Raw genomic sequence first — 12,745 nt, forward strand, 5'->3', positions numbered from 1 at the left:
ACAACTACAGTATGTCGTCAACAGGTACGCCCCACCCCGGTCCGGGTACAGTGGTACACAGACCCGGGTACACAGAGTACAGTTCGTTCTGCCACATGATAAGAGGATATATTGATGTCCCGCGAATCCGCGTTAGTCATCGAGTCAGCCTGCTGGCGGCAGCTAGGCTGCTGCTGGTAACTTTGTATACTTTACTTAGTATCGTGGGTTACATTGTTGCCAATAATAATACTCGCGGTATTACATTATAGTTACTTAGTTACAGACAGTAGCCATCGCTGCATTACATGTTGCTAGTATACACGGTTTTGGGGGGCTGGCCTGGGGTCCCACTCAGAAAGACAGTCACTCCTATTAAACTAATTGCCATGATCAAAAGAAACATCGCATTTTTATGCATCTTGCTCGACATAAATGAAGTGAGTTGACTGTATGTTTTGGGGTGTTGCTTATTGCAGTGTTTTCGCTACATTGTTGCAGTGTCTGCGATGCTTTATTATGGTAGCATTGCTGCATCTTTGCGTCAGTGATCAAAGCGTTGTTGTTGCAGCCATGCAGATATGGGGGGGGGGGGTGTAGTCTACATCAACAGATCTATACACAGTGTGGGATGTTTTTATTTTCCTCCTGATGAATTGAAAATGGTGGACCCTGTTGTAAACAAGTGATCATGGACGGTGTCGCCCACAGACGCACACACACAGTTACAGTATTTTGTATTGACTGTCTTGTTTGTGCCTTTCGGGTTTTGAAATGTTCCCATTCTGCATACTGTGACATAAAATGAATGTTTCATTAATCAATGTGTCCGGTCAGTCAGTCAGGCCTGTCTGTCTGCCTGTCTGTCTGTAGCTACTAACTAAGTAGGCTAGACATGCTGTGTCTTCTCCTACAATAATATTATGTGACATGTTCCCATTCATAGCGACACACACACACAAAGCCCAGAGCAGCAGCATTACATAGCCTACCTGGGGGTGGAGAGGAGGGTTGGAATCCTCGTTCAACAATAAGCTTCCATGTGAGAAGAGAAGAGACGCGGTGAGGTGAGGTTAGGTGGTCCGCGGCAGGGCAGGCAGGCAGGGGGTCCCCTCTCTCTCGCTCTCTCTCTCTGCGCCTGCTGTGGTCGTCGGCACTTTGTTCAACAACAGACAGACTACAGCTAGGGTCCAGCGCGGAGGACGGTGCGTGTTGTGTGAGTTGTCCTGTGGGGCTTGCCGTCGCTCGCAGTGTGGTTGCCAGGTTTTTCTTTGGGGTGGGTGGGACTCTAAGGGGTGGGAGAGAAACAAGCAACCGTGTCTATGAAAAAGACAAGCCCCAAAGAAGCGACTATACTGTAGTGTATGTAGGCCCCCTAGGGTCACTATGCTGGTTCTCAAGGTGGGGTCCGGCCGGGACCCCCGGGGCCGGGGGTCCCTGAGGGAGTTCCAGGGGGTCCACCACAGCTAAATGATAGTTATAGCTATAGGAACCAAATGGACCCTTATGGGTCTTTAACTAAACTCTGAGTGTACAAAGGGAACTTTACACACCCCCTTAGGGTCCATTTGTACTGTTACATTAAAATTGATTTTTACAATATACATTGGGGGTCCCTGGCATAAAATATGGTCTGCCCTGAATATAAGATTACGCTTTTTTTCCCAATGGAAAATATATCGTAAAAAACTGGGTTGTATTATAATCTGGGACTATTTAAACCAGGGGTGGGCAACTTTGTCGATGGCGAGCCCTATATATTTCCACACTCACTCCACAGGGCCACCGTGCATATTACTGTCGTAGCAAAAATAGCCGATCTACAAGCTCAAAACGCGTCGCATTGTGGATCTGCTATTTTTGCTATTTGAATTGAAAACCTGAATAATCTTTTGCTATTTTTGAATTGGAATCCTGAAAAGTAACCTTTTTATTGAATTTCAAATGCATTTAGTTATAGTCATGTTAACTTTATGAACTGTTAACATACCGGTAACTACATTGGACACAAAAAGACAATAACATTTTAATACTAGTCATAAAGTACTAGTCATTTAATACTAGTTATAGAGGCAATATATTTTGAAAAGTGAACAGAAAATATATGCCTCTACACTATAGTCATGAAGTAATTAAAGCGGGGTTGGAATTGTAACAGCTTAAATCAATCAGTATTCTGATATTAACATCCGGGCCGCCGCATTAAGTGAATGTGGGGGCCGCATGTGGCCCCCGGGCCACCAGTTGCCCACCCCTGATATAGACTATTTGACATTCAATGTTCTTTTCCCCCAATTGAGTCTTAAATATTCGGTTCAATACTGGTACATTAATCTGGGTGTCCTTGACATGGAAATGTATGAGGGTTTAAACCATTGGTTCCAAAAGTGGGGTCCGGGGACCCCAAGGGGTCCTTGAGGGAGTTCCAGGCCCCCAGCTAAATAATAGTTCGGAACCAAATGGACCCTTATGTGTCTGTAACTCTGAGTGTACAAATGGAATCAAATGTATCCGTTAGGGTCCATTTGGTTCAATTTGTACCACTAATATCATTGATTTTACAACATAAATTGGGGTCCCAGAGATAGAAAGATATATTAAATGGAGGTCGGTAGACTAATGCATGTCACACTGGGGGGGGGGGGGGTTCTCTCATGAGGGGGTCCCTGGCATATATTTTCAATTTTTTGGGGTCAACGGACAAAAAAATGTGGGAACCACTGGTTTAAACATGATTATGATTAGGAAACAAGCCCAGAAAATAAACCAATACAATTTAGAAACAAATAAACACACCCAGCAATATCTATTATTACATCATGCTACTTTACAGAGAAACGAGCCCAAAGTCGCTTAGAAGAAGCGGACATGGCAACACTGGTCGCTCGACCGCTTGTGCCATTCGAGTTCGCGCATGCGCAGTGACGATGCAGGCAGCAAAGGTTCGTCGGTGACGTCACGGGCAAGCGGATGGTCATCTATGGACCGGGGTCACGAGCCTACGTCATAATTGTGACGTCGCCGTCCATTCCTTGCCTTTGTGAATGTAGGGCTATGTTGTTTATATGACTAGTACTCCACAATATAACATTTTTTTATTTTATATATATATATATATAAATAAAATCAACTTACATAATTATGATGAATTTGATGCATTACCATGTTTTGTTCTTCAGCATCTGCTAAATTCCTAAATTGTAAATTGCAACTTGATATTAAAATGAATATATATATTATATAAAGTAAACAATGACCAACTTTGTATTTTACATGCCAGTAAGAAGCTTTCATTTGTAATATTTATTTATAAAAAAAGAATAGGGAAGAACCATCACAAACTGCACTTGTTAAAGTCAATCAAGTTTGCGCTGTGTGTGAACACTCAAAGAAAATGAAAAACTACAATCATTCACAATATTCACAAGTTATGCAAGCAACCACATCTGAAGGAAATAAAAACTAAACAAAAAGCCTCCTCCTAGCACAAAAGAAATAAAATGTCACCTCACCAGCAAATTACATGAAAACAAAGGGAGCCACAAAGTCACCCCATCATATATCTGGCATCATGAAAATCTGAGCCCTGAGGACCACGCATCCGTGTCGCCTCATAGCTTTTTAACCACTTTAATCATTATTTTAAACTTCAGCTGTTAAAAAAAAAGCAGATATACAAGCACACGCGCTACAGGTGTAGATCTGCAATTTTTTATATCATGAAAATGGGGCACAGAGCTTTGAATATATATTCTTTCCCAGCTAACTGTTTTTTTAAATATTTTTTAACTCAAATCTTTGCTTCTGTAGGGGGGTCCCTGGAACAACACATTTCCATATGGGGGGGTCGGCGGCCAAATACATATCATTTTTGAGAACCACTGCCATATTATTTATCCTTCGGACATTACAGGTCTGCAACTCATTTTACGCTTTCAAGAGTTTAACTATTGTTACGTACCTGCATTAGGCTACTTAACTTACAAGAAGTCTACACAATTAGAGCATGTAAAATGATTGACATTTTGATCAACGTTTTCCTTATCTCTCCCTATGGCACCACATCAATACAACATGGGGCAAAATGGGGGCATGTGGGCAAAATCATATCCAACGACGACAAAATATTCTTTCGTTTTGGGTCTGCTGCGTCAAGGCGAAATCTCATGAAATGGTGGTGCGACGAGGCTCAAATGCCGAACAAATAACGGGCCTTGACAAGACAATGAAAAGGGTTGAAAACCACCGGCCTAATTAATGCATATCAAACTATCAAAGTGGAGGTCCTTGAAATTAAGAAGGTGTTTGAGAATGACAGCTGACAGCTCCATCCATCCAGGACGGAGGAAGGCTGCCTCCATCCCTCCATTCCTCCAGGACAGGTCGAGGGTGCCTCCCTCTAGGATGGGTGGAGGGCCGAGGCTCCCTCCATCCATCAGGCTCTACAGGATGGGCCGAGGCTGCTGGGTGATCAGCAGGTTGAAGCGTTTCTTCAGGGTGACTCTGTGGCGGGAGAACTTGTCGTCTGGAGAGAAGCGTGCTGGGTGGGCCGAGCTGGTGGGCAGGCCCGAAGGGTCCACTTTCTGTTGGGGGTCGGGGGAGGGGGTTAAAATAATTTATATGGTGTTCAAATGGTGGCTGAAACTAGCATGTTAGCTCCAATTTATTTGAAGCACTTGAAAACTCCACAACATGCCCTATTCTTGAGGTGGGAACAGTCACCGTAAATAGCAGATCTACAATCTCCACAGGGCGTGAGGCTGTGAGTTTGTAGATCGGCCATTTAAAAAAAAAGAAAATTGTGAGAATTGTAGACAGAACAAGGTTGTCCTAACTCAGGTTACTAACAAACACATTTTAATAATCACAATATTATAGTGTAAGTTGTTCAGTGTGACAGGTTATCTGACTATTGTGTTATGTGAATTAACATAGATCAACTTTATTTACCATTTTGAACGAATGATCATAATGTAATAATAAGTTGAATTCACGTTAAAATGATTTCTGCAACCATTATGTGTTGTTACTTTGGATATGCCAAATTAATCCGATGAAGCATTTCTATTGTGCATTAAAAAAATGGGAATAAATGCACATACTGGTCAAATAATTTGAAATAATCAGTTGATTTATTTAGAATTCATTAATTGATTGAAATTTGGCCTCATCTTATGATCTTAGCCATGGTTCACATGAAACCTCAGGCTCAGTCATGTTTCAGGGCTAAATTTGAGGGGGAAAAAATTTAATTAAATTAAAAACCTTTGTGTCGAACCTTAACGAGGCTATTTTACTGTAAGTGTAAACCAGCAAAATCTGACATGAAGTCACATTAAGTTGTGATGATCTAGACTAGCTCTGGTAGCCTTCTACTGCTTCTACGATTCTGCCCTGCGCAGTAAGCTATGGACCAGAGCTAGATCTAGACTGGAGCAGTGGTTTTCAAACAGCCAACGATAACAACGTAATAAGTATTCTTCAGTTTTGGACCTGCGAGGCTAAATGTCATCAAATGGTGGTCCGTGGGTCAAATGGGTCTGAGAGGCTAAATGTCATCAGATGGTGGTCCGTGGGTCAAATGGGTCTGAGAGGCTAAATGTCATCAGATGGTGGACCGTGGGTCAAATGGGTCTGAGAGGCTAAATATCAGATGGTGGTCCTTGAGTCAAATGCAGAATAAATAATGAAAAAAAAAACAATCAATCAAAAAAAACCTTGATATGAAAATGGTTTGAAACCAGTGGTTTTCAAAGTCCAGGGGTCCTTGAGGGAGTTCCAGGGGGGTTTTTGATTGATTGATATAAATATTTATTAACAGTTTGCAGAATTACAGTACACTTCAAGCACAAACTCAATACAAAGACTGTTAACTGTGAGTGGACGACCCAATTAAGCATTACACTTGTTTACAACAGGGTCCACCTTGTTCAATTCATCAAAACATTTAGAGACGTACTAATAGACACTTCTATATATAGTTAGAGAACAGAGCAGGAATTCATCATAAAGGAGGCAAAAAGGGAAAAGAAACATATACAGCGAGGGGAAAGGGGGGGACGGGACGATGGGGGGAAAAGTCCACAGCTAAATGATAGTTTGGAACCAAATGGACTTTTATGGGTCTGTAACTCTTGAGTGTACCATTTTGCACACTCTGAGTGAAACGAACATTGATTTTACAATATAAATTGTGGGTCCCAGAGATAAAAAAATATATATCGTTAAATGGGGGTCCGTAGACTAATGCATGTCAAACTGGGGGTCCTTGAAAATAAACGGCTTGAGAATCACTGCTAGAGCCATGACAAATAATCTTCTCACAGGAGAGGTCCCTGCTGGCCTTACCTCCTTATCTCTTCAAATGGGGGTCCGCGACTCCGCGGGGATAATTAGTGTCAATTCGGGGGTCCTTGACATGAAAACCCACTGTTCTAGAGTCACATTAAAATGTTTTATGCAGAGAAAAGCCCATAACGTGAATAAAGTAAACATACCTTCAGCGTGTAGATTCTCACACCGTCCTCGTTGTCGTAAAACTGCAGGAACATCTTGGACGAATACTTTCTGTTTAACTTTAGAAAATAACGAAGTTGTTTTCGTCAATAAAAGGTTTAGATTAGAGAGAATAAAACGTGGAGTGTTTAATTTCTCGCTTGGTTTCCACGTGGAGAACTTTTCCTTGCAATGCTTGCTCGCTCTGGAAATGTGGAGCGGATATCCGGTGGTATCCATATCCGTAGCGCTCAGCACCCTGGGAAATGGCGTTTCCATCGGTTCGATTGATTGATTGAAGTATGTATTAACAGTTTGCAGAATTACAGTACATTTCAAGCACAACTCAATACAAAAAGAAAAACTGTTAACTGTGAGTGGACGACCCAATAAAGCACTACACTTGTTTACAAGAGGGTCCACCTTGTTCAATTCATCATAACATTTAGAGACGTACAAATATACACTTCTATATAGCCAAAAAAAAAAGGAAATAATTCACCATAAAGGAGGTAAAATGGGAAAAGAAAGCATATCATGTTCATCCCATAGATAGATAGAGGTTCTCAACAAGTGGTCCGGGGACCACCAGTGGTCCTTGAGGCGGTTCCAGGTGGTCCCCAGCTAAATGATAATTAAGAGTTGGGTTAACCAAAAATCCTTATAGATCTTTATCTCTAGAGAGTAAAATGAAACCAAATGGACCCTAAATAAATTATTGTATGCATTACTTACTTAAGAGAAATCTATACACACAATTAGAGAATGTAGAATAATTGTTATTTTGATCAACATTTGCCTGTTATTGCGGACAAAGTATTTGGCCTGTGAGGCTAAATGTCATCAAATGGTGGTGTGTGGCTCAAATGCAGAATAAATAATGTTTCACATCAATGCCTTGATGTGAAAAGGGTTGAAAACCACTGCCATAGACACAGAGCAATGGATTTCAACCCCATCATGTATTAATTCCGCATTTGAGCCACAGACCACCAACATATAGCCTCGCAGACACAAAACACATTTTCCAATTTTCTCAAATTGAATCCAGATAAAGATTGAAATCCTTTGGCACAGACGCAAAAAGGCTTGCAATATTGTTGACTATATCTATATCAACGGACGAAACAAGTATTGAAAATAAACCAATATTTGGAATGACAGAATAGCACAGAATTTGCAACTCTAGATTATTATTATAATGGGGTGAATCTAGAGTTGCAATTCCCTCCATTGACTCCCCATTCATCCAATGTTGCTTTTGCGATCTGCTTGTATTAAACAACATTAAACGCAGGCAAGCTTAAATTATCCTCTTTCAATCTGCCAAGTGTTTGTTTCATAAAAAAAAAAATCCACCGTAGACATTAGCTACTTTCTGTCAAGAATATCTCTGCAGGTGATTCTTTTTCTAAGTGTTGGAGTTTGGAAGCACTCGTCAAAGTCACTGAACGGCCCTGCGTACCACCTGTTTCGCATTAATAAAAACGAGTGCTTCCAAACTCAAACCTGCAGAGATTTTGTTGACAGAAAGTAGCTCATAAAATGTCTACAGTGGATTTGTATTAAACAAAAGCTTGGCAGAGTGAAAGAGGATAATTCAAGCTGCAATGTTGTTGAGTTTAGCGTTGTTTAATACAAGCAGATCGCAAAAGCAAATTGGATGAATGGGGAGTCAATGCAGGGTATTGCAACTCTAGATTCATCCCATTATTAAAATAAATCTAGAGTTGCAAATTGCGGCTAAGAATAGCAAAGTCACAACACAAACCAAACGTTGACCCAATATTCATGTGCTTTAAAGCTTAAGCTATAACCTTTGTCCAAAATGACCAAAGTACCGGTATGTGTATATATTCTGTTTTGACGTTGATATTTGTCTAATTATATGCTTGCATGCAACTGTTCACGGGAAGCTTGTAGAAAAAATATTTTCACCAATCCTTTACACAAGTAAAATGTGACAAAAAACAAAGTAAAGAAGAGTGGTGCATACAGCAAAAAATATATATAAATTAAAAAATAAAAATAAATGAGGACAAACGGAAACAGCATTTCACAATTTATTATATTATATGCAATGTTAAATAATTCCATCAAAATATAAAATAATTAAGAAATATGAACAAAATCCATCAAAAGTCTTCACGCACACCACAATCCCTTTCAAAGCACAAAGGCTGGACATAAAAACAGAAGGAACCAAATACAAATATAAAAGTAAAATACATTTCATGGCTTCGCGACACAGTAAAATCTTCCAACGCTTAATAATATCCATTTGTAACTCTTGGAGTGTGCAAATGTTAATCAAATGGAACCTTGCCAGAGTTTAAATTAAACAATCAGGATTAGATCTTTTTTTATTTTACAAAAGTCCCTCATGGGCTTCACAGTACCGGCAAACATGATCTGCATACACACACACACAAAACACACAGCAGAGTAAAAACTACCCTTTCTCTGCGCACACACACACGCACACACGACAAAGTAAAAACGATCCTTTCTCTGCACGCGCACACACACGACAGAGTAAAAACTATCCTTTTTCTGCACACACACGACATAGTAAAAACTATCCTTTCTCTGCACACACACACACACGACAAAGTAAAAACTATCCTGTCTCTGCGCGCGCACACACACACACACACACACACACACACAAAACTATCCTTTCTCTGCATACACACACACAACATAGTAAACGATCCTTTCTCAGCAATTTAAAAAGGAAGAATACGGTGATTTGATGAAGACACATTTTCTCTCGCCCACAATCACTCACTCATTCACTCACTCACATACTGTACCTCCTTCATCACCAAAGATGAAATATTGAAATACTCTCAGATTGATCTGAGAGTATACCAGCAGCATGAAAAGGAAGCAGGGAATGTGTTTGTAAGATCAATACATAAACAACAAGATGAACATTAAATTCTATACACCCGACGACGACTACTTACTGTAGTAGAAAGTAGACTGACTAGTCTAGTGTAGTGTAGACTAGTCTAGTGTAGTCTACACTACTCTTACTGTAGTGTAGACTAGAGTATGTACGTTGTTTTCTTTCCAGTAGTCTGGGTGATTAATTCATGAAATGATGCTCACGTCAGCGCAGTTTTAAAATTAGATTGCTCGTTCGCTCGGCCTCTCGCCCACGCACACACACAGCGTACGTACCGTACATTCCCCTGTTGACCAGAGACCCTGAAAACCTGTGCAACAGAATATGCGAATATAACGAGTTTCTGTGCTCGCATTCTGATGGCCCAGGTCGAAGATTAAAATATAAATATTGCACAAGCAGATGCACAAAGTACAGAACAGGTGCTATTTATGGCTTTTGGGCTTCACTCGTCCCATGTAGTAATCCTGTCTGAGGGTTCTGAAAACCATCGTAAAAAACTACCCCGGTGTTGGCGGCGTCCTCAATTCAACATCCAATCAATTAAACCAAACGGAAGACAAATCCGATAATCTCGTCCAGCTTTCTTATTGGGTGAGAAGGTTCCGGCAATCGACTTTCTTATTGGACAAACTAGCTTCCCACAGATCTTATTGGACAAGTAGGTTCCAACAGATCACTTTCCCAAAATTGGACGAGAAGGCTCCTTGTTATTGGACGACAAGTTTCTGACAGTCCACCTTCTTATTGGACAATGGATGAGAGAGGGGCTCCATCATCAGTCTGCTTTCTTATTGGCCGAGGGGATTCCGTTGCCGTTCTGCATGGTTACGTTGTTGTTCACCGTCTTCCCATTGGCTAAGGCCATGTATGACATCTGAGAGCCCGCCTCCTCGGGCTGCAGGTATTCGTTTACCACTCTCTGATAGGTCGGATGGGTGGTCAGTACTCTGAGCAGATCCTCTGTGGAAAAGAGGTTCTTTTTTTTTTTAGGAGTTTTCAAACAGTAAAATGTTTATCACACAATGGGCTCTATGCACACATAATAACTCTTCCCACTTCCCCAATTCCTTCACAGGTGTTACCGATACTAATTAAGGCTCTGTTCCATTTAGTGTGCAGTGGTTCTCAAACGTTTTATTTTATCTTAAGGAACACTAACCCTTACGGGTCCATTTGTTTCCATTTGTACACTCTCAGAGTTACGCACACATACGGGACCATACGGGAGTGTTTCCAGTGAGCCAACATGCACAATAGCAGCACCCTGACTCTTTTTTTATCCCACGATTTTGTAACCCATTTTTCACCCCTGTGTCAATCATCTAATGTGATCCTGGGCTCTACACACCCTCCACCAACCTAGTCCCCATATATGGGGGACAAGGGGAGAGCAACGGACTTGAACTCATGCTTCCTTCATGCCTGAGTGTCCAAGTTGCTCCTTTACACCTGACAGGGGGGGAGTTTCCCTGGTTGGAAGGAACACATTATTCCAACCAGTTCCTTTCCCCTCCATCAGGCGCCCCGGCTGGCCAAGGGGAGGCAGTTTAGTGACCAGGATTACTGCATGTTTTTTGTGAGGGTACCTACCCTAGGGGACACGGGGAGAACATGCAAACGCCCTTTCACCAACCCCGCCTTTGGGTATGGGCACTGATGACGCGGAGGAGGAAACACGCGGCCAGCACCCACAGCGTCCCGAGCGGGAATCAAACCCAGGACCTTCTAGCTGTGAGGAGACAGTACTACCAACTGTGCCACCGTGCCCCCTCACCCTGACTCTGTTTGACCAGAATGGAACAGAGCCTCCATTAGTATTGTCGGTAACACCTGTGAAGGAAGTAGGGAAGGCCTGTGTGCGTAGAGCCTATTATTATAACTACACAGAATAATTTGTAGAGCAGCCAAACGTGAGCCAGAAAGGAACACAAAAGACTGTGGTCACTGTGCAGCAACGATCAGGAACAGGCAACTCCACTCAGTTCTTATAACTGTCAGGGGTTTGATTTATTAGATATTCTGACTTTCAATTGTATATACATTTAGTTTTGACTGTATTGTTCTACTTTTTGCTTTGGCAATGTAAAACGTAAGTTTTCTCATGCCAATAAAGCCCTTTGAATTGAATTGAAATTGATATACCGATTACGGACTGACTTATGACACACAAATGAAAAGAGACTTACGCTCTGTAAGCTGGCCATTACTGGAGGCCTCGGTGTGAAGCTGAGAGGTCTCGTACTGAGGAACGCCCAACAGTGCCCCCATGAGGCCAGACAGCTCCATTGCATCCAGGCTGCCTCTGCCCTCCTTGTCAAACAGCTAGAAGGGAAGAAGAAGAAGAAGAAGATGATGCCTTCTGGGCTAGTGTTGATTTCGTCGACTAAAACTAAGACGAAAACTGTTCGTCGACTACTTTTTTCCACTGAGGAAAACTAAATGGAAACTAAATGAAAACTAAGCTATGGTGACTAAAACTAGGCTAAATATGCTGACAATTTCGTCAACAAATAAAAAGTAGACTAAAATGTTAGGAAGGGACTAGTGGACAAGAAATCCAGTACAAGTCATTTTAGAAATAGTTGCATGCTGAAAATCTACAAGCTCAACTTGTGAGCTTGTACATCGGTTCTTTTTAGCAAGTGTAAAAGCAATCATTACGACGGCGTCAAAGCCCGCCAAAATACATTTTAGTCTGCAAAATCAACTGTAGATTTAGTAGACTAAAATCTCATGACATTTAGTCAACTAAAACTAGACTAACACCAATACATTCCAGGGGACTAAAATGTGACTAAAAACGAAATGAAAACTATTTCAAAGAGACTACGACTAAAACTAAAATATTGTTTTGCTGCCAAAAACAACACTGCTTCTGGCCCAAAATGACACACCTTGCATTTGAAACAGGAGACATTTTTAGTGTAGGATTCTTCACCCATAAAACAATTTACCATTCTTCAGTAAATGTATACATTTCTTTTTAAGACAGTCTAATAATTGCACGGCTTCCATGTCAATCTTTGGACTTTTATGTCTCCGTTCCGCCCGGCCCGGCTCTATTTTTGGGCATAGTTTCCGCCCAATCTGACCTCTATTGATTCATATCAGTGGTTTTCTACCAGGGGGTGGGGGGGGGGTTGTGATGAATTGAACAAGGTGGGTAAGAAAGTACTGCCGAAGCAGACAACCACAACCCGCAGCACTCCAGGTTAGAATAAAGTCCTTACGGTGCAAGGCTCGAATGTATACGTCGATAACTGGAATCCGAACATGGAATTCTCTGGATGACAATTTAAAAGGTTGTACAAATATTTGCCAATTTAAAATAAATAACAAAAAACTAATATTTAG

The 12,745-nt window shown here is 41.3% G+C and overlaps 2 protein-coding genes across 2 annotated transcripts in view; both read right to left on the reverse strand.

Annotated features, from left to right (window-relative positions):
* Window positions 1-3,297: 3,297 nt before the first annotated feature.
* On the reverse strand, window positions 3,298-6,682 carry nop10 (NOP10 ribonucleoprotein homolog (yeast)). Its single transcript, XM_083788456.1, has 2 exons — window positions 6,477-6,682; window positions 3,298-4,562 (listed from the first exon to the last, which is right to left on the reverse strand). The coding sequence occupies exons 1-2, from the start codon at window positions 6,528-6,530 to the stop codon at window positions 4,422-4,424; spliced, it is 195 nt and encodes a 64-aa protein (XP_083644582.1). The 5' UTR covers window positions 6,531-6,682; the 3' UTR covers window positions 3,298-4,421.
* Window positions 6,683-9,754: 3,072 nt separating this feature from the next.
* Window positions 9,755-12,745, reverse strand: part of lpcat4 (lysophosphatidylcholine acyltransferase 4) — a 34,883-nt gene continuing 31,892 nt past the window's right edge. Inside the window, exons 12-13 of the mRNA XM_083789172.1 lie at window positions 11,578-11,713; window positions 9,755-10,351 (exon numbers count right to left, since the gene is read on the reverse strand). Coding sequence (XP_083645298.1) covers window positions 10,167-10,351; window positions 11,578-11,713 — 321 coding nt within the window. The 3' untranslated portion in view covers window positions 9,755-10,166. The remainder of the gene's footprint in view (window positions 10,352-11,577; window positions 11,714-12,745) is intronic.

Source organism: Protomyctophum parallelum (assembly GCF_964188405.1).
Source record: "Protomyctophum parallelum genome assembly, chromosome: 18".
Lineage (NCBI taxonomy): Eukaryota > Metazoa > Chordata > Actinopteri > Myctophiformes > Myctophidae > Protomyctophum > Protomyctophum parallelum.